Source organism: Arachis stenosperma, chromosome 8, assembly GCF_014773155.1.
Source record: "Arachis stenosperma cultivar V10309 chromosome 8, arast.V10309.gnm1.PFL2, whole genome shotgun sequence".
NCBI lineage: Eukaryota > Viridiplantae > Streptophyta > Magnoliopsida > Fabales > Fabaceae > Arachis > Arachis stenosperma.
In genome coordinates this window covers 33875311-33900106 of record NC_080384.1, presented here as the reverse complement: position 1 = coordinate 33900106, position 24796 = coordinate 33875311, and the positions used below count along the sequence as shown (strand labels likewise).

At 33.1% G+C, this 24796-nt stretch overlaps 5 protein-coding genes across 8 annotated transcripts; 3 read left to right on the top strand and 2 right to left on the bottom strand.

Moving 5' to 3' along the window:
* Nucleotides 1–665: 665 nt before the first annotated feature.
* Nucleotides 666–1463, bottom strand: LOC130945846 (uncharacterized). Its single transcript, XM_057874543.1, has one exon. The coding sequence runs from the start codon at nt 1461–1463 to the stop codon at nt 666–668; it is 798 nt and encodes a 265-aa protein (XP_057730526.1).
* Nucleotides 1464–4305: 2842 nt separating this feature from the next.
* LOC130946932 (lipoyl synthase 2, mitochondrial) lies at nt 4306–7086 on the bottom strand. Its single transcript, XM_057875837.1, has 4 exons — nt 6560–7086; nt 6117–6328; nt 5249–5628; nt 4306–4649 (listed from the first exon to the last, which is right to left on the bottom strand). The coding sequence occupies exons 1-4, from the start codon at nt 6991–6993 to the stop codon at nt 4527–4529; spliced, it is 1149 nt and encodes a 382-aa protein (XP_057731820.1). The 5' UTR covers nt 6994–7086; the 3' UTR covers nt 4306–4526.
* Nucleotides 7087–12553: 5467 nt separating this feature from the next.
* Nucleotides 12554–18258, top strand: LOC130944923 (protein STRUBBELIG-RECEPTOR FAMILY 3-like). 3 transcript variants are annotated; one of them, XM_057873522.1, is made up of 18 exons: nt 12554–12704; nt 12961–13052; nt 13171–13420; nt 13825–13954; nt 14052–14123; nt 14261–14326; nt 14399–14470; nt 14579–14650; nt 14758–14829; nt 14915–14980; nt 15119–15184; nt 15268–15659; nt 15782–16194; nt 16350–16621; nt 16809–16947; nt 17219–17355; nt 17446–17602; nt 17695–18258. In XM_057873522.1, the coding sequence occupies exons 3-18, from the start codon at nt 13300–13302 to the stop codon at nt 17791–17793; spliced, it is 2346 nt and encodes a 781-aa protein (XP_057729505.1). In that variant the 5' UTR covers nt 12554–12704; nt 12961–13052; nt 13171–13299; the 3' UTR covers nt 17794–18258. The 3 variants fall into 3 exon arrangements, with proteins under 3 accessions (XP_057729505.1, XP_057729503.1, XP_057729504.1); XM_057873520.1 differs by having other exon boundaries at nt 12574–12815; XM_057873521.1 differs by having other exon boundaries at nt 12581–12815; nt 12958–13052.
* Nucleotides 18259–18459: 201 nt separating this feature from the next.
* Nucleotides 18460–21520, top strand: LOC130944924 (secretory carrier-associated membrane protein 1-like). 2 transcript variants are annotated; one of them, XM_057873523.1, is made up of 13 exons: nt 18460–18513; nt 18729–18794; nt 18905–18988; nt 19124–19186; nt 19270–19303; nt 19449–19571; nt 19677–19739; nt 19865–19958; nt 20072–20117; nt 20234–20301; nt 20464–20512; nt 20866–20931; nt 21197–21520. In XM_057873523.1, the coding sequence occupies exons 1-13, from the start codon at nt 18460–18462 to the stop codon at nt 21281–21283; spliced, it is 897 nt and encodes a 298-aa protein (XP_057729506.1). In that variant the 3' UTR covers nt 21284–21520. The 2 variants fall into 2 exon arrangements, with proteins under 2 accessions (XP_057729506.1, XP_057729507.1); XM_057873524.1 differs by lacking the exon at nt 18729–18794.
* Nucleotides 21521–23739: 2219 nt separating this feature from the next.
* LOC130946659 (uncharacterized) lies at nt 23740–24284 on the top strand. The gene has a single exon (XM_057875487.1). It carries the CDS (start codon nt 23853–23855, stop codon nt 24060–24062), a length of 210 nt encoding a protein of 69 aa, XP_057731470.1. The 5' UTR covers nt 23740–23852; the 3' UTR covers nt 24063–24284.
* The last annotated feature ends 512 nt before the right edge of the window (nt 24285–24796 follow it).

Sequence of the window (24796 nt, the reverse complement as noted above, 5' to 3'; positions counted from 1 at the left end):
AAGTAAAAGAGAAAGGATAATTTAAGGTGTTTTAAGTGTTTAACCTTAATTAGACATCGATGCATACATTAAAACAACCAAACTATTTAATTTATGTGACCTCCTCAAGAAGGAAATAGAAATTTCATGCTCTTAATTGCCTTATTGCCCAATTTCGAGGACTATTTCCATTGCTTAGGACAAGAAATAAATAAATAAATGACCTACCTAGCAAAACTAACAAATTAAATCTTCAGAATTATGCAAGTAAATCAATGAATTAAGATAATCTATGACTTTAATTATGCTGCAGTTATATCACACACACTTTATTTTAACTTTGGTAATTTACAGAAGCAACCTTTTTGTGAGCAAGGAGCCCTACATATACAACACAATCAATCAATCAAACCCAAACTCCAATGTTTCAAATATTGTTACTAAACATCAAAAGATTTAATGAAATCGGAAAATGAATTCTCTCAAATAATTTTTTCCAATGTAATTTTTTATCCTTTTTTTTTCTCATTTAGAAAATATATGATAAAAAATCATATTTCAAAAATATTGCTTAAGAGAATCAATTTTCAATGGAACCAAAAGCCTTAATAATAATAATAATAATAAAATTGCTTGTAAAAACCAAAAACCTTGAACACAAGCATGCTTTGCTTCCAAAATAAAATCTAGAGAAAAATAAAGCATTCCAATGAAACACGTGGGTTGTCAAGTGATTCTTCATGTGTAACGACGTCGTTTTCCTTCCTACAGTTCTCCTTCACCACACCCTTCACCGGCGCCAACCTCCGACAGCCGTTTCCCCGTGGTTTCACTTGATTCCTTCTGTTTCCGTCGCAGAACCTCCCGACAGACGACGGAGACCTCGCTCTCTGGCCGGTACTCTCGCCTGGACGACGGCGAACTTGACCGGAATCCCTCTGGCAAGCGGACTGCGGACTTGCCGGAACCCTCTTTTCCGGCAGCGTTCTCGATGGAGATTTCGGCCTTCGTTCTCTGCCACCGATACTTTTTGCATCGCAGGAATGCTTCGATTGGGAACGGTTCAGGTTCTGCGTTCCCTCTATGGTTCTTAGCTTGCTTGTGGCTTCGTCTTCTCTAGTTTCGGCTCCGGTGGCGGCGGTAGTAGCGTTGGTGGTGGTGGAGAAGAAGCTCTCGCTAATGCTGCATGTCTCTGTAATCTGAGACACTTCCAGAGAGACTTGTTCCTGAGCTTCGTTGAAGATGGGGCACTTTGAATTTCCGATTTTTGGAAGTTGGGTCTCTGTTTCTATCGTCAAAACAGAAACTTGGGGTTTGGAAATGGGTGTTTCAGATAGAACCTCTTTAACTACAGATTTTTCTTCAACAGGTGGTGGTGATGGTGGAGCTCTGTGGTTTAGGTTTTCATGGGTCAAATCTGATTTAAGGGCATTTTGATCTTTATTGGTGTTTGGAGTATTGATGGTGCTGAAGCAGCAACCCATTTTGGATCAAAGTTGTTATCTTAATAAGAGAGAGGTTTTAGAAGGTGGCAATGGTTAGAAGGCATTGTTGTTGGAAACATCAATGCAATTGAATTGGCTTCTTTATTTGTTCAATTCATAAAGTGAGGAAGGGGTTTGATTTGATCCTTAAGGTGAACTTGTTACACTTGTTTATATAATATATATACATAGCTTTGATCATGATAGTGATGAAGGCTACACTTGTGTCCAATACCTTTCACCATTGACTTGTTGAAAGTTGAAATATTATGTATTGATCAATAATAATACATCATGCTACTCTATAATGACAATCTAATCAATGTTAAATCAAAATAATATATTATATATAGAGAAAGGATGAGGAGTCAATGGAATATTTATACAATGTGTACAATGGAGGTTTATGAAATAAGAGAGATATAATCATTAGTGTTACCATGAGCTAAAATTTTTGTGATGAGTGGTATCATGACATAGTATTAGAGTGCTAGATCCGAAAGGTCAAGAGTTCGATTCTCATACAAATAGTCCATTGTCTCCCTAGCAGAATCCTTATATATATTACCCTGAATTTAAAACCTAGCTTTTCCACCTAACTGAAAGTTAATCATGTAGCCATGCAGGCAAGATTAGTAATATTTTAAGCTTAATTCTTCCAAGTCTATACGGGTATTATACAACTAGCATGACCCAATCTTAAATAACAGAGAAAATGGAGTACGTAAGTATTATATCCACTAATATTAGCATCATAGCATGTAATGATCCATTATATATATACAGTATTAACCTTTGAATCACTTTTTGTTTATATTTTTATGTAATACAAGATATATTTTTTTTATGTTTCATATATTTTATCAATTATTTTTAATATTAAAAATAAAAAAATACAAAAATAATACATATAATATTCTACGTTTAAGAAATGAAATTAGTTACACATATGGGTGGAGTCCATGAGTTAAAATCCTTCTTAAAAGTATTGTAATATTGCATGTAAAGATTAGATAGTATCTCCAATGCTCCATAATCATGATAGTCTCATACTATAATTAACCACTACATATGAGATCCTGTTTCAATATATTTCTAAAAGCTACAAACACAAAATGTTCGGCCCTAAAAACATTTCTTTTCTTGCTCTTTGGCTATTTGCTATTTGAATAGAGATTCATTGCATGGTATTAACAGTTGTATTTATTTCATATTAAATCAGTTTGTATTAAAGCATTTGGTTTGAGTTTATAATTCATTATTATTTTCATGGTTGCAATAATTTTCCGTAATATTCACATCGCATCTTAACAAGACATAAGTTATTTATTCTACACTTTTGTAACCAAAATAATAAAAATGAAAAACAGAGAATATCCAAATATTACGCTGCCAACTTGCTACATTCCATGGTGATACTAATAACCGTTAGACATTTAAATTGCTTTCTTTAGCAATTAGTATAGTTTGTGATATGTGATTTGTGAAGCAATCAATGTTATTAAACTTGTGTGGTTGGGTATATTAGAAAAAGGAAAACACAGTTTGACTTGAAACTGTCCTTTATCTGGGAAGAATTCAAATTCCAAAATCTTACTAGTTTTTTCAGCAATACTACTATTCATTCAAATGAAAAATTATTATATTTAACAAATTTTAAATGGTTAAAATTTCAACATATTTTCTTAAATAATTAACTCTATCAATTTTAGAATGAGTAATCTCTTGTACTTAATTGTTGAAGAGACCATGTAGGTATGATTATTCATTTATTTTGCACAAATTACATCATCTAGTTATTTCAAGCAAGAAAGCGAAGAGAAGAATTCAAAAATTAATTCTGAAATTTCATGTGGGAGTGTTTTTATTTATATTAAAAAAAGGTGAAATTCAAAAGCTAATTCTGAAATTTTATGCAATAAAATGAGAAACGGCAAAAGATGATTAAAAAGTGCAACATGATGATGGACAAGGCTGTCAATGTCGTGTTAAAGGACCTAACAACGGAAAGCAAAGCCAAGAAAGACACTTGCCTTTCAAATTGTTGATATTGAATGTAGTAATCTCGGAAATAATTTGGAAGATTTGAAACTGGTTTCGTGATAATATTAGTACACGATTTGTACCAAATAAAAGCATCCAATCATATGGCTACACATTACTTTTTTTATTTTGGTATTTAACTTTTAAAAAAGTTTTTAATATACCGATACATTAGTATTTCAGTGATTTTTAACCATTGATCTTAATTATATATATTTTTTATAATTAAAATTAACAGTTAAAAATTACAAAAACACCAATATACCAGTATACTTAAAAATTTTCATAACTTTTATTACTTATTACCGATGCAAAATTCCTCATTTCCAAATTCCAATATGAAATTACAAAGGATTGATTGGTTGGTTAGGCCCATCATAGAAAATAGAAATGGACCACCCGACTTTAATGGTTCAATTTAAAAAAAAAAATTGTAGCAAAAATAAATAAATAAATAAACTACCACTCCCCCTTCCCACGGTATACAGAAATTTATACACTAAAGTCATAACCCAAAAAAGAAGCCCTCAGAGCTCCACCTGATGATTGCAACGGTAACACACTAACACTAACATGGCTTCACCTTGATCTGCTAACAGCAAAGCAGAATTATATGCTTTTGGTTCTACACTGCTATCAAAGTGGTCCCAAACATTGGTTTAAATTTCTGCCACTGAAGATGAGTTAACACACTGAAATTTTGAATAACACTTCTCAAAATCAACACTGCACTACAGCCACATTAAAATCAGCCGCTTTACATGATTTCCCAAATTTGAGTTAACATATATTAGAAATATTGAATTAACCTTTGCAACAGGGAGGGGATGTTGCATTTTCCAATAAATCTGAACCAATCCACTCATTGATGGTTGGGTAAAAAAGTTGCAGAAAGCTTTGCCACTTACAGCATGTTACTGATATATTACATGTGGCATGAACGAGCATCAATAGTATGGGGTAAGCGTGTACCCATTATATATAATGCACATAAAAAATGGTGGAAAAGAAAAGAATGGATCAAGAAGCAGTCAGCTTTGAGGGAGATGCAGCCCTGTCGGATTCAATCATGGACTTAATATAGAATTCGCCTGCCTTGTATGATGACCTAACCATGGGACCAGATGCCACATACCGAAATCCCTGTGACAAACAAAGTAGGATTAATCCATCATTCATAACACATGATCAAGTTATAATAAGTACCATATGCAGCTATTTTTAATAGAATCCCCCTCTGCAAATCAACATGTCACATGCAACAATCAAAAAGAGAGAAATGCACCATGATTACACTCTGTTGCCATTATCAAGTACAGAATGCCATATGTAGTGTTAGGATTCTTACATGCAGGGCCACCAGCGTGTTCAAATTGCTTGCAAGGAATTTACCATGAGTTGGCAGCATACAGATTACTTTAAAGTTTAAACATACTGTGTGTGCAACAATGATGCAGCAAATGTGTTTGTCTGCCTCGACTTTTAAGAATATATTTAAATATTGGCAAGGAGCCCAAATGTTTTAAGATGTATGGTTTGACTAAAATATCTACTCATTTTATGAGATCCTAGCAAATGTTACTGAACTGAGATTATGATAATAGAATACTAGAGAAATGATGATAACATCAAATATTAGTAATCATCTTTCATGCAATAAGTAACATAGTAACATTCCTCTCGTTTATGGAAAAGTAAAATACAATCGATCATAACCAATGGAACAAATATTAGAGACTTACCATTTCCATACCAAGTGTCTGATACTTCTCAAAGGCCTCAGGTGTAATGTACTCAGATACTGGCATATGGCGCTTTGAAGGTCTCATATACTGACCAAAAGTCATCACGTCAACACCAGCTGCTCTCACCTTCTCCATTGTCTTCACAACCTGGTCAGGTGTTTCCCCACAGCCTAACATTATTGAGGTCTTTGTGAGGGTTCCGGCAGGTGCATAATCTTTGGCCATCATTAGAACATCCATGGACTGTTTAAAATTAGCTCGGTGATCCCGCACAACACTTTGAAGCTCTTCAACTGTCTCGATATTATGTGCAAAGACATCTAATCCTGATTTAGCAACCTTCTCTATGCAACTAGCATCTCCTCGAAAATCAGGAACTGTTGCAACAAACATAGTTCAATAACTATAACAGAAAGAAATTCTGAATTTTATCTAAAAAGGATTGATAATCCATCTAAGAAAAAATCAACTAGGATTGAACCCAATGAAGAAATTATGTGACTACAAATCAATTCTTCAAAATTTTACCCTAGTTCTGTATCAATAATGTCTTTATTCTTATCATTCTAATCAAAAGCAGTGCTGTCAAGACAACAGCTATTAATAAACCAACAGCTAACATAATAATTCGCATTCTAGGTACCACCACTTAGTTCTACTTGCTACCTAATAAACTTCAGTAAAAACAGAAAAACAAAAGACCATCCTTCCTTTCATATCCATTATTGATTATGTACTATACTTGCAAACAACCTAGGTGCTTGGAATTTTTCATTTATAAGAATGAGATATCCTCCTAGCAGGATAAGGTTAGGCTGCCATGTATCAACAGTTTTAAGAACCGCAAAACATTCAAAATGCATACCTAAGGCTTCTATCAACATATTAGGCTTCAGTATCTTCAATTTCTGTACTGTTTCAGTAAAATGACCACTCCCTTGATCAGGTAAATCATCACGGTCAACACTTGTTATAACCACATAATCCAAACCCCATGACGCAATTGCTTCAGCCACATTGGTGGGCTCATCAGGGTCAGGTGGTGGAGGAGTCCTCGATGTCTTCACATTGCAAAATCTGAAAATTAACATAAAAATATCTAAATGGAAGGGTTCCACTGTCATCTATTCTATTAACTTATAAAACACACTCTTATCAACGATTGTTCTACTTGAGATTTTCTAAAGCTAGAGTTCCCATTCCTAATCCCATAATCAACAACACCAAAATATTCTATGCACTAATCACAAATTGAATTACATTAAATTGATATAAAACTCTATAAATAACAAATGATAGATACATAACCTGCAACCTCGAGTACAAGTGTCGCCGAGGATCATGATGGTAGCGGTGGCGGTGCCGGTCTCGCCGCCGGACCAGCACTCCCCTAAATTAGGACACTTGGCTTCCTCGCATACCGTGTGGAGCTTCAATTCTCGAAGCTTCTTCTTGATCTGCACGTATTTCTCACCTCCTGGGATCGACTCCTTCATCCACTTAGGCTTCGGCAGCGGCTTCTTCTTCGTTCCGACCTCCACCGAGTATGCGTTCCCGGATTTTAGCGCAATGAAGTCCGACAGAGACGGAGACTCCTCCGCCAGACGAGCACGGAGCGCCGCCAGATTCTGCGGCGGCGGCGGGGGTGCTGCCGGCGGAGGCATCGTAGAAGAGGAAAAGAAGGATTTTGCGGCGGATTTGATATTCCGACCTGCGGTTCGAAAACGAGAATACATCATCATGGTGGTGTTTGCAGACAGTTAGGAACGATGAGGATGAAGATGAGGTGGCTCTCTCTCTCTCTGCCCCTGGTTTGGAGCTGAGATCGATCGTTGTCGCATACCAACCACTAACCACCATCATCGGCATCGTATTGGGCTGTATTTTGGGCCTGCTTATTGTGGGCTACACTGATGGGCCTTAATAAGCACTGTTTGGGCTTAAAATTTGTTAGTATCTAAGCTTACTTGTTCCTTTACCAAACATGAGAAAAACGCTTACTTGTTCTGTTGTTCAAAACCAACGGTGATACTATATGACTAACTATTTTGATAATTAAATTCAATTAAATTAATCTAATAATTTGTTAATTATTTGACCAATTTAAACTGGTTTAAATATTTTTTTTAATATGTGCTCTAAATTCTAATTTGTTATTCAATAGTCCATGTGAGGTTTTCTTCCAACCCTTGCGAACATTTTTTTACCACATTTGGAGGATTTCGTTTGCAAAAAAGAACAAAACAAAGATTGATGACAAGGACATGCAAGATACTAGTTCAAGGAATGACTATTATTTAATATCTCTATAAAATTAATTAATAGATATTTAGCTACATCCACATTATTGTTTAATATGGCCTAAACAATATGAATAAACCTAAACCATGCAGGAACATGATAACCCTTAGATTCTATAATAAAACTGATCATCAAAATATTAGTTTTTTATACACGCACATAAAGTATTAATTAAGAGACGCTAGGTTGTTGCAAACTTGCAGTTTTGTCGCATTGGTCCCCGCTGAGATGGAAAATTATTGAGGTAAAAGAAGTCAAATTGTTCATCATTTTTCCAGTTTGGTGGGCCTTTTTGCTCCCTCGGAGAGAATATATTGAAATTTGAGACATCAAATTAAAGTTTCAAATGGATGGGTGACAATATTTTCCATCTTTTACTTCAACTTTATCGAACCAAAATGATGGTATGTGTTAGTTGCCAACATTTAAACATTCCCTTGGACCTTATTAGTAGCAAGATGTAGGTGTTATTAATTATGCCATCATAAACAATTCATGTGCATTTAGGTTTTATTTCATATCATCTCACAGAATAGAGACATTAGAAAGAGAACCAAAGAAAAGTATATAGGAGATGAGACAAATTTAATAGCGATTTATTGTAAGATAAAAGAACACTTTTTGCATTGTGTTTATCTTCTACCACTATATCTTGTGTCCTAAATAATTAATATGGAGATTAGAGGTAGCAAAGCAGCGGCAAATTTTGATTGGTGATCACTTATTTGTCCTCTTATGTTTGAGACAGCCAACAACGATAGCATTGTCAAAGATCAAAGGTGCCCAATTGCACATTGGTATTAGCATTCATCGGATACTAAAAAAAGTATGAAATTGCAAGCTCCTATTTATTACCTTTGATCCACTTTTTCCCTTTCTTTTAAATTCTTTTGAGAAAAACCCAAATCAGTCCCTGACAATTACCTCAAAAGACAACGAGGCCCCTGACAAAAAAAACTCCAACCCAGCCCTTGACCAAAAAAAAAAAATCCAATCCGGTCCCTAACAATTACCTCGAAAGGACAACGAGGCCCCTGTGCCAAAAAAAAATCAATGTTATTTTTTTTGGCACAGGGGCTAATCAGTCCCAAAAAAAATTATCAGGGGCCAGATTGGGTATTTTTTTTTCTTGGGGGCCTCGTTGTCCTTTCGAGATAATTGTCAGGGGCTGGATGGGGTATTCACTCAATTCTTTTTCCCCATAGGGAGATCTATCTAAGATCGACACTGAGAAGAAAGCTTTCGCAAGTTTGATTAAACTCAAATGATGACTACGTACTAATATCTATTTAATAATAAAAAAAAATTGAAATTCCAATTTTAAATAATAATTAGTTTGATTTTACAGCAAACTTGTTTCAAATAAATGTAATTGTTGATAGTTGATAGAATGATAGCGATAGGGCATCGTAGTATCGCGCAGAGATTCGGATAGCAGAGTGATGAATGAGGAATAGCTATTAGCTACCGTTGTTTTCTGGCGCACCCACACGGCACACGGCGCACACACGTATATATTATTAACATAAAATTTCATACATTAATAATAACTTTTTTCTAAAAAAGGAAATTATTCTCACTTTATTTGTTTTGGCGAGCACCTTTTTTTTTATATATAGATTATCATGTGTAAGTTACAAAATTGTATACGTCATGCAAAATTGCAAATATAAAAATTAGGAATAGACATGTTGTTGCACAAAAATAGAATCATAGATTTTCTCTAAAAGAATATAGTGGGCTGACACAAAGCCCACAACAATCATTCGGTAGCACACAAAGCCCATACGCCAATTGGCGACTTTTATCCGAGGCAACTAAAATGGGTCAAACTCATCGAGTCAGTTTTGTTTATCATTTAAACGAATAAATTTTTATTCTTAAAATTAAATTCATTTAAATTTTAGATTGGTTAATCCAAAAAAATAACGGACTAAACATGTCAATTCACACTATTCACGGACTAAGCGAGTGACATTTAAAATTTGCATTTAAAAAAAAGGTCATTTTTTACTAATATTTATCATGATTCGACCTAAATATTGAGCACAAAAAAAAATAAATTTTTAAAGTTTATTTATCTAAAAATAATATTATTTGTCAAAATATTTTTTAAAAGAAAAAATAAAAAATGAATGAATCAATTCTGTTTAATCCATCAGCCTAACTATAAATTATCTAGTTAAAAAATTATAAACCAAACTTAAACATGTCTAAATAATTCGGATTGGTCTCTTTAACAGTTATACACGCCACAATCCCTCTAAGATATAGTCTCACTTTTTTATTATATTTTAAATACTATAGCTATATATTTTACCTATTTTTGTATATTTTTATTTTTTATATTAAAATTGATTAATAGCTAATGCAAAAAAGATAATATTTATTTTCTACCATAAGAGAAAATATACAAGAGGACTGGAAATAATATACAATCATCAATTCACCATTTCTTTTAGTTTTTGTTTTTGAAACAAATTCCACTTGTGTTATTATTCCATTTGAGTAAGAATAACCCATACTCACGCGCAGCCATGCCACGCGAAGCACACTCTCTATGACCACACCACCAATCATCTCACAATCACAAAAAAATAAACAAATAAATAAAGAACGTCCGTATTAAGATAAAAGGTTAAATATGATTTTAATTTTTAAGATATAAATCGAAATTTTTTTATTTTTAACTTTTTTTTTATTTAAAATTATTTTTTATTTAAATATTAAAATTTTTTTTTTTAGATTAGCCGTAACAAAAAATTTATAAAATAAAAAAAAGAAAATGTTTTTACTTTTTCAAAGAGGAAAAAGAAGAAGAAGAAAGGGAAAGGAAAGAAAAAGAAGAATGAGGAGGAGAAAGGAAAGAAGAAAAAGAAGTTGTCCACAATTTATTTTTGTCTTTGTTTTTGCTGTCACATCGGTATGATTTTGGTTCTTAAGGTAAGGACGGTTTTAAAACCAAGTTAAATTTTAGGGATATTTTGTATGCAAAAAAGGTTCGTGACGAAAAAATTTTCGGCCTATATCTTAAAGACCAAAATCGTACTTAATCGTAAAATAAAAGAGTTAATACTCAAGATGACTCCTAAAATTTGACCCGTAATTTAATTTAGCCATTTAATTTCTAATTGACTCAAATTATACTTTGAAATTTTAAGACATTACTCAAGTTGATCATTCCGTCTATTTCCGTCATCGAAAAAATGACGTAGCACGTTTAGTTGAGGAGAGAGTAGAGGCATGTTCTTCAACGACGATCAAACGGTTAAAAGGTCAAATTGTCAATACCAACTTCCAAATGAATAGCCGTCTCGACAATTTCAACTTCTTCTCCGAAACACCATTTTCCCCCACCCAACCACCGTTCTTTCTTCATCTTCATATTCATTTTCTTCTTCATCTTCATTTTCATCATTCTCCATTTCCTCATTTTTTGCCACCAACACAACCACAACTACTCTCTCCTCCTTCAACGCCTTCAACGCAATCTTCTAGAACACGTGCTACATCACCTACCATCTCTTTCAAATTCAGGCACTCCTCACCACCACCGCCTTCCTTCGCAACCCCCACATTGTACGCACCCTTTTGAGCCGTGCCTCACATTTATGCGACGTTGCTTATACCTTTTTGATCTTCCGTCACTTCAACAATACCTTAGACACTTTCTGTGCCAACACAGAAATCCAGGTTTATTCTAACAGCAACACTCTTCATTAAATTCTTGTTTTTTTCTTTAATTCTTTGTACAGTGATTTCTTTTTCAATAATTACACCTTTGTGTTCCTCATTGGTTCTTGTACTAAGATGGGTTGCCTTCAATTTGAGAGGAAGTGCCACGGTGAAGCCCTGAAGAATATGGTTGATGGAGTACTACCGGTTCAAAACTCTTTGATTTACATATATGGGTACTGTAGTGATATTGGAGTTGGTTTCGCGGGCAAGCTTCGCGACAATGTTGTCGCAACGAGAGAAGGAGAACCACGGCGGCATTGTGAGCGTGACAGTGTGAAAGAGTGAGAGGGAGACGAGAGGCGCAGTGATAGTGAACCGAGGTAAGACAGCGTCAAATTGAGAAGGAGGAGAAAGAAAGACCAAATTGAGAGTTTACTTAATAAACAACGTCGTTTTGTTACATTTTTAGTGTCAAGTGTGAATTAAACGTGTCACGACACTTCTTCGGTGATGAAAATGAATGGAAGGACCAACTTAAATTACATCTTAAATTTTTAAAATACAATTTAAATCAATTAAAAATTAAGAAATTAAATTAAATCGGAGTCAAATTTCATAAGTTATTTTGAGTTTTCAAAATAAAACTATAGCCAATTCTTGAGAAATGCTTTATCCAATCATTATTATTATTAACTATATATATATCTCATTATTATAAATAAATGGTAGCATACAAAACATTAGGGTTTTTATTTACTTAATTACAATTAGAAATAACAAAATTATGTAATTTTTTAAATTAAAATTGGTTATATTTGTGTTGTTTTTTATTCCATATAAATTGTGGTTTAAAAAAAAAGAAAAATGTAAATTATGGTTTCTTTTTATTATTAAATATCAGAATTTAAAAGGTAATAAATTCTAGTTTGTTTTTTTCACGGATTACTTAAAAACAAAACAAGATAATACATTTTAATTTTGGCCTAGGATTTTTATGTAAATATTAAATTTTGATATTGTTCCAAATGGAAAAGACCATAATATTTATTTTTTAAAAAATAGCTTCCTCCACTATTTAATTAATTAATATTAATACAGCAATAATAACATGAAAATAATGAATGCAATGATGCAAAGTAACAAGAAGCTAAATCCGATATGGGGTCATTGTCATAATGTAATTGATGGTTGATCAATGTCGATGCAAGAATATATTCTAGTTTGACAAATAATTGACGACAAGCCACAGCATCATGTGCAGCCTCATTATTATTAATATCAATATCATAGTGTATGTGTAATAATATTACATTACTATAAGATAAGAATAATAAAAAAAATGGTGGAAACATAAAAACATGGGAAACTGTACGCGTCAAAGAAGGAGCGTGGCAACGGTAACTGTTGTTAAGAAAGAAGATATGTATGACATTGAACACACTCATGTACACACTCATCTCAAGAAGAGTGCCCAGTATGTGTTTGATTTTGTGTTTCAGTGAGAGAACCTCTTCAGTTTTCAGCTTTTCACATTCCTTTGCCTTTTCTTTCCCGTTGTTTTCAGCTTTTTCTTCCATTTAAAAGGGTATGTTTTTACTACAAATCAAAAATTTAATCACTTATTATTATTATAATGCTTAATGCTAAAAGCTTTTAGCAATGCAGTGTGCGTCTCTGTGTGTGCTTTGCTTACCGTGTCCACTAATTTCTCTTCCTCTGAATCTTAGCAGTTAAGTTTATTATCTACACACTCTCCTTCCATCAAGTTTTCTTCTCCAGATTTTAGGCATTGAGTTCAGAACAATTTCACTTTCTCTTTCAGGTAATTTCATCCACTTAGATTTCATCCCCTTGCTTATGATATGTATAATACTCTTTAAATGTAACTCCTTTATGCATTTTTGGTGCTTGTGGAATAATAGGTTTGTTTTTTGTTTCAGCTTGATTGTCTTCTACTTCCACTGTTTTGAGGATCTTTGTTGGTGGGATTTTCAGCTGTGACAGCATGGTTTGATAGCTAGGTTCAAGGTTTAGGAGTGAGGTGTAGTTTAAGGTTAAGGTGGGAAACAATGGGTGAGAAGAGATCTGCTTCAAAGTACAAGAGAGTGAAGATCCATGAACTAGTTCTTTTGGGATTTGTTTTGATCTGCACTGTTCAATTTTCATTTGCTGACACTAATCCTAGTGATGGTAATGATTCGCTCACCTTTTTTATGTTCTTTTCTTTTTACTTTTTCTGTTCCTTTCCCATTTTCTTTCTCTGAGTCCACCAAGAAAGGTGTGAGAGAATTATTTCTTAGTTAGTGGTGCTTTCTAAATGATGCTCCTCAAAACTTCAAAACTCAAGTATTGAATTTGTGCTCCTGTGCCTCTTCTGTTAACTAATATGATCAAACACTTCTGATTCAGAATTTGTAAGCTTGGAATTCTGCATTACCTGTCACAGCTAGTAGTTACTTTGTTGAAGTATCCTTTCTTCTAGAATGTGCTCAAAGATTGATATTTAGGAATTGCATTCAATATGTTTGTGTTTGGTTTGATGTGTCTATGCTCTATTATATCTGAGCTCCACCATTGTCCATTTTGCATATCAGTTGCTGCAATCAATGGCCTATATACTGCATTGGGAAGCCCTCCTCTTCCTGGGTGGGTTTCGAGTGGCGGAGACCCTTGTGCACAAGGGTGGCAGGGTGTTCAATGTAATGGCTCAGTCATACAAGAAATGTATGATATGCTATCCCTTTTTTCTCGATCTTCATGTTCATTGATTTCTAGCAAAATATTATAACCATAAGTTTTCTAATCATTTGAATTATGACAGAATTTTGAATGGTGCAAATTTGGGAGGAGAACTGGGTGAAAGCTTGGGATCCTTTGTTTCTATCAGAGCAATGTAAATATCAATCCCTGTTTAATGTGCATGCATTAATGTGTTGCATTTCTTTAGTTCTATAATTTCAGGAGTTATCCTTCCTTTAAGGTTCTTATCCAGCAGCTTAATTTACAGTTTGCTACATATCTTTTTGGCAGAGTTCTAAATAACAACCAGATTGGGGGAAGTATTCCGTCCAGTTTGCCAGTCACCTTGCAAAACCTGTATGTGTTACCTACCTGTGTCATCCTATCTGCTGACAAACCGTCAAAATGACATGATGGCTGTTTTTGCAGTTTTCTTTCAGACAACCAGCTCACCGGAAGTATTCCTCCTTCATTATCCTCATTGCCTGAACTGACTGACATGTGAGATTGCAGCTTCTTCTATTTCTATGTAAAATTCTAATGTTATTGTTAACTGTTGTTATGCAAGTTTATCTAAATGAGATTGAATTATCTCCCTTTACCCTGCAGGTCTCTCAATGACAATCTTTTAACAGGAGAAATACCAGATTCTTTTCAGTCACTTCAGAAATTGATCAATCTGTAGGGCCTAAAATTTTATGTATATATTTAGACAATTAGAATGGAGATTCTTTTACCTTCATTGTACATGAAACATATTTGATGTGCCTTCTCAAACTGCTGTGCAGAGATTTATCCAATAATAATCTGAGTGGGGAGTTGCCCCCAACTATGGAGAATTTATCAGCTCTGACCTCTGTGTGAGTATTTTGCATTAGCAAGGTACTATTTATGAACTTATGTTTTTATTCCCTATCCATTGATCTGACACTTCCCTTGTTGCAGACATTTACAGAACAACAAACTATCCGGGACCCTGGACGTTTTACAAGACCTTCCACTGAAAGATTTGTACATCCCTTAACCATATTTCAAATGAATTTGGCATGACATAGTAGTTTGGATATTGCTTTCAATAAAAGCCATGGAGCTTTCTCAGCTTCCTTCGTTCTCTCTCTAAATCATTCTTATTCTTCTCTGATTGAGCAGGAATGTTGAAAACAACCAGTTTGCCGGACCAATACCTCAAAAGCTATTAAGCATCCCTAACTTCAGGTGAAAGCTTTGAACCAGAAATTACTGTGTAGTGTATACCATATTATGGCTTCAATAATGCCTGGTGATATTTTATTATGCAGAAATGATGGAAATCTGTTTAATACTACTTTAGCTCCGTCTCTTCCACCTCGTTCTCCGGGGACACCATCACCATCAGGAACTGTGGTTTCTGGGGTGCCATCTTCTTCTGGACGCATACCAACTAAACAGGCTGATGGACCAACTGCAGCAAAGGAATCAAATTCAGGGAAGTCAAAAGGGAGAACCAAAAGGGTTGTTTGGATAACCATTGCTAGTATACTAGGAGCTGTTATTGTGGCACTTGCACTCCTTCTATTTGTTCCACACTGTAGAAGAAGGGAACAAGTTGACAGAACTTCCAAGAAACATCAAATTGGTGCTTTTGGAGGTGAAGCCCAGAATCCTAGAAACTATGAAGCCATGGTTCAACCACCTAGTCAAGCTGAGAAATGTAAATAATTATGTTCTTTGGTTTCTCATATGATTTGTTGCCTTAACATCAAAATTTTCCTTGTAAGGATTTTACTCAACCATTTCACAATCTGAACAATTTTCTTAAAACAAAATTTATAGTACCAAAAGGAGCTGCTGTGAAGCCTAAAGAGAAGCACAATGCAGATACCAGGAGAATGGCTACTACTCCAAGGCCACAAGATGATCAAGATGTGCAAAAAATGGAACCATTACCCAAGCTTTTGGTTGATCATGAGATTGATATGAGTGGAATAGATTCATTTTCAATGCCTTCTCCACCCCTACCCCCACCATCTCCGCCACCGGTTGCTGAGAGGGTGATTGTTGAGCCAGCTAAATTCCATGCAGAGGCTAACACCAATACTTCCAACAAACGTCCGGTTCTTCCCACTTTTGCGAAATCTTTCACCATTGCATCACTTCAACAGTATACAAATAGCTTTTCTCAAGAGAATCTTATAGGACTGGGCATGCTGGGGAGTGTGTATAGGGCAGAGCTTCCTAATGGAAAGGTATGGTTGTTTCTTCTCAGTTGCATTGATTTCCGCAGAATTTATTTTGTAAAACATCTTGATTTAGAATTTATTTCTTCTCAGTCTTGTAGAATTTTATATGTGCCCTGAATAGATTTTCAATTTGATATTTACCCATCTGTATGAATTGTTAGATACTTGCTGTCAAGAAACTAGACAAGAGAGTTTCTGATCACCAGAAGGACGATGAGTTTCTTGAATTGGTAAATGGTATTGACAAAATCCGGCATGCAAATATTGTTGAACTCATTGGATACTGTGCAGAGCATGGCCAAAGGCTTCTGATTTATGAATACTGCAGTAACGGATCACTCCAGGATGCAATCCATTCGGATGATGAATTTGGAACAAGATTGTCATGGAATACTCGTATTCGGATAGCACTCGGAGCTGCTAGAGCCTTAGAGTAAGTAAAGTATGCACTGAAATAAGAAAATAATATTTGCCCTAGTTGTTGAATTTTGCTAAGTATATTTGCTTAAAATCTTGCTAGAGCCTTAAGCTGCTACACCAGGACTATTACCAATTTACCATTAATAAGTTCTTGATGTGGAACTCTTTTAATCTAATGCTTGATGCTATCATCTGACAAGGTATTTGCATGAGCAATGTCAGCCACCAATTGTGCACAGAAATTTCAAGTCTGCTAACATTCTCCTTGATGATGATCTATCTGTCCGCGTCTCTGAATGTGGTTTGGCTCCATTGATAACTTCGGGTTCTGTAAGTCAGGTAAGAAGTAGTTGTGGTTTCTAAGCAGATTGCCTCCCTAGTAGTTAGCTTTGTTTGCAATTTCTTGTTATTATGCAGAACCAAGTCATGCTCTTTTTAGGACTTTTATGAACCACTATATGCATAATTTTCATGCTTAAAAATGATTTTCCCAAGATTTGGCATAATCGGTAAAACCACAGCAGCATTCTAATGTTCAGTTGCAGTTCCTTGAATAATTGTTAGCTTGATTTGTATGATAAAAACGTGATAACATGCCTTGATATTTCAGCTCTCAGGACAACTGCTAACAGCCTATGGCTACGGGGCTCCAGAATTTGAGTCCGGAATTTACACCTACCAAAGTGATGTTTACAGCTTTGGAGTGGTTATGTTAGAACTTTTGACTGGCCGAAAGTCCTATGACAGGTGAGAACCTATAACAAATCTACAAGCAATCCAGCATCTGTTTCTGGCTTTTGAATAGGTGTAATCATTTATTCCAAACATCTTGGACAGGTCGCGCCCTCGAGGGGAGCAGTTTCTGGTAAGATGGGCTATTCCTCAACTTCATGATATTGATGCATTATCAAGGATGGTTGATCCTTCTCTAAACGGAGAATACCCTGCGAAATCATTGTCGAATTTCGCAGACATTATCTCTCGATGTGTTCAGGTAAGCTTTCATGAATTCAACACTTCAACATCATTGCTGATTAGCCTATCAAAATTTTTTCTGCCATTGTAATTGTATTTGATCTAATGCAGTCAGAGCCAGAATTCAGGCCAGCAATGTCAGAGGTTGTCCTGTACTTGCTAAACATGATAAGGAGGGAATCTCAGCAATCCGAATCAAGCGAAAAATGAGAATGACAGTGATGTTTGATCATGAATGGATGTGCAAACTGCAAAGGTTTACCTGCTCATTGCTGAATATCAACTAGTAAGAGATATTCATGTCATCCAAACAGGGCCTCATTACTTGCTCTCCTACTTGCCCATCCAACAGCATTCACATGCCAAGTTCTTCCAAGGAGCTTTTTCCAAATGGCTTAAGAGACTTATTGCTCCCCTTGTATTATTGGTGTAGTTATATTCATAGTATAAAATATCTGATAAGTTTTATGGTTCATTTAAACCATGCCATGTTTGTTAGTTCATGTTGCAGTGCCCTTCTAGTTAGGCCAATTGTTTGAAGATTGCTTCCATATTCTTGATGGTGAAATGTAATTATTTGCTTTCTAAGAATAGATTTTCACATCAAAGCAAATATTTTGCTGAACGTTTATATTATTAATTTATAATTTCCTTTTGTAGACAATTTATATTAATAATATGGATTATTAGATAAAGAGAAGCCGCTCATTATTCTCATCATACAAAAACAAAAACAATAAAAATATTGGTGTCATTTTTAGACGCCATTTTCTCAACTTCTCTTTCTCTCATCAATCTTTTGCTCTCTTTTCCTTGTATTGATCTAGATCTCCGTTTATGTTTTCATTAGTTTAATTTGATTATTATATTCCTCCCATGGGTTCCTACGACAACAATCCCTTTGCGGACGATGATGTTAACCCCTTCGCCGTAAGCCATTAATTATTGTTGCATCACAACGTGGAAACTGCATTGAGAAAAAAAAAAGAGTTGTGATTATGAGCTCAATTTAAAACCCTGAATCTTATTTTAAAAAATAAAATAAAATCTCTTTGTACGTAGCTTAAGTTTGATTATGAATGCATTAAATTTTGTTTCTACAAAATATGGAAGAAGATCTGAAACGTTTGCATTGATGATGTTAGGATGGAGCTAAAGGAAAAGCTTCTGGTGGACGATCACAATTTGGGGCAGGCTCATTCTTTTCCACTGTAAGCACTCTTATTCGTTTATCTTAATTATTATTAACATCATCATTATATAATGAACAAGACATTTCAAGATTGAATAATGTGGTTTTTCTTCCCTTAAATAATATCAGAGTTCATCATCAAAGTTATCGCCCCTTCCTCATGAGCCTTATGATCGTAGTGCAACGGTTGACATTCCTCTTGACTCAACTAAGGTAGAGTACGTAGATTGGATTATATTAAGAATCTCAAAATTAAACTCTAATCTATATATATGTTCCATATTGGTGTTATTCTTGACATATAATATTTCATTATTATTCCCTCCTCTTTTTTACCGATTAATTTAGGACCTCAAAGCAAGGGAGAAGGAACTTGAAGCTAGAGAGGCTGAATTGAAAAAAAGGGAACAGGTAAATCATCATCTATCTCTTAGTTTATGAGATTCAACATTTGTGATTTAATAGTCCATGATCTTATATATATTGTTTTGCAGGAACTGAAACGAAAGGAAGATGCTATAGCACGAGGTATAATTATTTACGTGTCTTTTTCTGTTCGTTTAAATTTGTAAGAAAAGCGATTTCGTGAATATGAATTATTTTATTAGGGTGGTATATATAATTTGACTTTATATTGCAATTTTTTTTCTCATTTTTGTTTTGTGGTTTGCAGCTGGAATAGTGATAGAGGAAAAGAATTGGCCACCATTATTCCCTATCATTCATCATGACATTGCAGCCGAAATACCAATACATCTTCAAAGGATCCAGTATGTTGCATTCACAACATGGTTGGGTAGGTATTTGTATTTCAACATTTATGTATTAACTTTAATGACTGTATCTGCATGTCTTTAATTAGTTTTGATGGTATTGGTAATTAACAATCAATAATATGCAGGAGTGATAACGTGTCTTACATGGAATTTGGTAGCAGTTAGTGTGGCTTGGGCGTATGGAGGAGGTTTGTATTTTTGTAATAATAATAATATAATAATAATAATAGGTACTGTGACATGTTAATCATATACTTAGTAGCCAATGATTTGTTTAATTAATTAGAGGACCATGTTTTACACATTGTTGTAGCTATGTCAAACTGGTTTCTTGCTGTCATATACCTTATTTCGGGAGTTCCAGGATCATTTACATTGTGGTATCGCCCTCTTTATCGTGCTAGCAGGTACTTTTCAATCTCATTTATTTGTCCCTTATTAATTACCTGATCAGATTCCATATTACTACATATAATATATGTTTCTGTTTTTATAATTCTTGTACTGTATTCTGTTACAGGACGGACAGTGCTCTCAAGTTTGGTTGGTTTTTCCTGTGTTACTCGGCAAGTCTTATATATAAAATTTTATTTTAATTTCATTCATTTTATGAGTTAATTTTGTTAATTAATTAATTAATTAATTAATTAACTCTTCATATATATTTTTTTCTTCAAAGCAGGTGCACTGTTTCTTTTGCGCTTATGCTGCAATTGCGCCTCCGTTTTTCTTCAATGGAGAATCCCTAACGTCAGTTCACCTTTAACAAATATTTAGAAGTTTCATCAGAAAATGATTTTCGAAATTCTCTTAACTATAAAAAAGTTAATTTATTAATTATTTTCTTAAAATTTTTGTGACCTCTTCTCTTATATCTAATGGTTATGTTATATGATTTCATGTTGGTGACAGGGGTATACTACCTGCGCTTGAGGAGTTAACCTCTAATTCACTTGTTGCGGTAATGTTCCAAAGACACATGAGTTTCAGATTAATTAAAAATATAAAAAACATCGCTCACCTTTTAAAATACTAGATATTTAAGTCTTTCTGTCTAAAATATATAAGGACAAATTAGTTGCCTCAAAAGATTCAGATGTCTTGCATTTTAAAAAGTAATGGACGTTTTTGTATTTTTAATTAATCAAGAATTTATTTATCGATGATAAAAGGTTAAAAATTTATTTATCATTTATTCTGTAAATCGTCACAATATTATATATACTCTAATAGTAACATGTTTATTTTTGTCGTCATATAATCATATTATGTCATAATCAAGTGCATAAATGATGTACTAATTTGTGTTTGCAGGGATTCTACTTTGCTGGTTTTGCATGTTTCGCCATTGAAACAATGCTAAGCTTATGGGTTATTCAGGTTTAATTCTCCCCAGGATGATAATATTTTCAATTTATTGAGAAAATATATTCTTAAAACATATTTAATATATGTTTTAGAAATATTTATGACCGATCATTTGAATGTATAAAATTAAGAAGTTGCACATAAAAAAATGGTTATAAGTATTTCTAGAACACGTATTAAATGAGTTTTAGAAAAACATAAAACTAATTTCTCATATTTTGTTACTTTTATCGTATTTTTCTTTTTCTAAATTATATTGATGTTATGTAATTTGCAGCAAGTATACCATTATTTCCGGGGGACTGGGAAGGCCACGGAGTTAAGAAAAGCCGCTGCCAGAGAGACCATGATGGCAGCTCTATAACACTTGCAAACATCAAGAAATGTCACTTTGCAAACATACACAAAAATGTTATTCCTTTAGTACATATGCAATATTTATTGTGTTTTTAAAAGAGGGAAAAAGAAAAAGAAAAAGAAAGAAAAGATTTCGAAGGATAAAGTGAATTTCATTTTACACTTCGAACATTTGTCTTTCTTGTCATTTTCTTCCCTAATCAAAATTCGTAAATACCGTATTCTTTTGTGGCGACTAAGTTAAGACTAAAAAAACTAGGTTATGGCCAAAGTAGTGTATCATTAAGTTAGAAATTAGTTGTGTATACATAGAATTGTATGTTTGAGATGCTGCCCTTATAATATACGACTTGTTTCTTAATTGCAATATATTTTATAGCTGCTATTAACAAATAGGATTCTTCGTCATCATAATAATACACGAAAGTTCTTGAATTTTTTTGCAATGAATTTATAGGTTTTTAAAGAAAATAAAGTATTAAGTAATGTGATATACTTATAGGTCACTCAGGACAAAATATCTAGTGAAATCAGTAATGTTAAGAAGTAAATAATTTTTTAGTCAACATCGACTAACTTTTTAAAAGTTATTTTGTTTATTTTAAATTATAAACTATTCATTCTAGATTCTAAATTATAAATTTTAAAAAATGTTAGATAATATTTACTAATTAAAAATTAATTTCTTATACTTTATCTTAGTACATTTCTTACAAATTACAAGTTTGCAACACCAAACTTATAGGTCTCTGGTAGAAGAATAAGCGCTCAATATTGCAATTTTTAGGAGTAATAAGTCCGATATTTCATTTTTTAAGGGAGTTATTTGAATTTTTTCCCCTAAAAAATCTATAAATTCATTACAAAATTTTCTCAATAACTTGAATATTTTTTTTAGAAGACTTATAAATCTATCGCACAGTTACTCTATTTTTTGTGATGTAAATTGCAACCAAATATTATGTCTGAAATATGATGAAAACGACATGTATGTGTTTCAACTGCTTAAAATATAATTTTTGTTCCTACCGATCGCATAAAAAAAGTTCATATTTTTTGATGTAGAGCCAACAAAATTAAGACACAATAATATGATAGATGGTATTCATTCAAATAATCACTCCACTTATTACTTAAATCTTTGAGAACAAATATGGGTGGTTAGTTCCGGCATACGCATAGCTATCAAAATATTCAATATTGGAAAATGGAAATGAATTGCCAAGCCAACAAAATGACACCCCCACATCAAAATAAAAACAGTAATACTCCTTCATAAAATTTTTCATAAGGTTATTTTCATATAGTACTTTTAAATTATTGCTTGCTAGAGAGACATCGAACTGAACGCTGACATGCACATTGGCAAGTTGGGGAAATTTAAAAATAAAAATAAATAAATAAATAAAATAAATAAAGATGGAGCTGCTAACTACCACCTACATGGTTGAACCACATACATGAATCATTGACATATCTTAACGGGCAAAGCATGGCCCTATTTAATTATTTATGAAAAAGTCTAGGATTCAACAATTTTATATTTTGTAGTCAGTATTTAATTATCAAAAGAAAAGTTAGTAATTTTTTATCATTGAATGTAATTTCACATCATTAAAAATACTATTAATGATTACAAAACACGATAGTTACAAAACACCAAAATTATTAACCGCTAGCACTCCTCAGTATTTATTGCATCACCTCCACGCGTCCTTATGCTATTCCCCATTCTACCCACAAAAACCGATCAAACCATTACAATTTGCATATTTATTTCAATAACAATGTTATTTGTATATCAAAGTCAATTATTAAAATTAATTATTAAAATATTTATATATAAATATATATGTAATTTAATTTATTTATAATATATATTTATATTTTAATATATATTTTATATTAAAGATTAATTTTAGAAGTTGATTTTAGTGTATACATTCAACTGTATTAAATGTACAATAAAATCAGTCATTAAAATTAATGATCAAATTATATATGTATTTATATATAAATATAAATAAAAATTCAAATACAATTAATTTTACGGTAAAATTAATAGATGATAGTTATTAGATGACAATTTAATTAAATCTGTAAAATTATCTAACTACTCTCAACTATCAATTCCATTTAAAATTAATTATACCTAAATTTTCACCATCCTAAAAAATAATTTTTGCCTATAAATAGTATTTATTTATGAAGAGTGTTAGAGAACAGTAAATTTTGTATTTTGTAACTATTAATTGGCCATCAATAGTATTATTAATAGTGTAAGATTACATTTAATAATATAAGATCACTCATTTTTCTTTTGATAATTAAGTGTTGACCAAATTAAAAGAAAAAAGTGTTTGCTCTAGACTTTCTCTTTATTTTATTTATTATTTTTCTTGTAGAATGCATGCATATAAAAGGGGATTGTACAAAATTAAAGTTGAAGCAGAGGCACTTGTGAGCAATTTGTGAATAAAAACAGCGACGCACGCAGTTTCCTAGTTGCTACAAACTGATACGAACACGTTATTATTTATATACTTTGAACCAATCAAGCCTTTCTATCTGCGAGGATGGTGTGTTTCTGTTTTCTGGTGGACCAGAGGAAGGAGGTGCGGCGGAGCAAGCCAGCAGCGGGGACGTGCTCGCGGTGCGGTGGAGGAGCCAGCGTGGCTGACATGAAGACGGCCACCAGGTTCTGCTTTGTTCCCTTCTACTGCAAATCTTGGAGGGCCATTGTCTGCACTTTCTGCGGTGCTGTTCTTCGTTCTTATCATCACTGATGACCATCTTTCTCATCAAAACTACAAACACATACATACATACATACATGTATACATACACTTTTATACCTAGCTAGTTTAATTTCTGATTTCTGATCTTGAAGTGTATTTGCCTATGCTTTTCATGCTTAGCATTCTTAGCTTGTTCTTATATTTTCTTCAAGAGATTGTAATAACACCAGCACCTAGAAATTACAACTGTACTTTTATGTTTTTTTTAATTAATAGTTAAAAATGGTTACATAATTTAATATTTTGAATTAAATTTATATCTAATAATTTTTAACTATCAACTCAGATAAAAAAAAAAGATTATGCTAGATAACTAATGATTTTTTTGAACAACATAAATAACTACTAATAAAATAAAAATATATTACACTTTTAAATTATTTACCTAAATTATTGTTTACATTATTTAATATTTTTATTATCTACCTACACTTTTTCAAAAGGGAACACACACTAATTGTGACCTTATTTTTTCTTTAGTTTAGGCTGTTGATTATTTTCTATAATTTTAACCAATGGACATATTTTTGAATTTTCACGTGGCTCGCAGTTTAGAATATATAATTTCTTCTTTTTCTCTCTATTCATTTTATGAGTTAGTTATCATGTATGTTAAAAGGATGTATATTATGATTATTTTTGTGAAAATTTCTTACATTTTTATTTTTTTAAATATATTGAAACTTTAATTTTTGTATTTTTTTAATAATTTTTTTATTAAT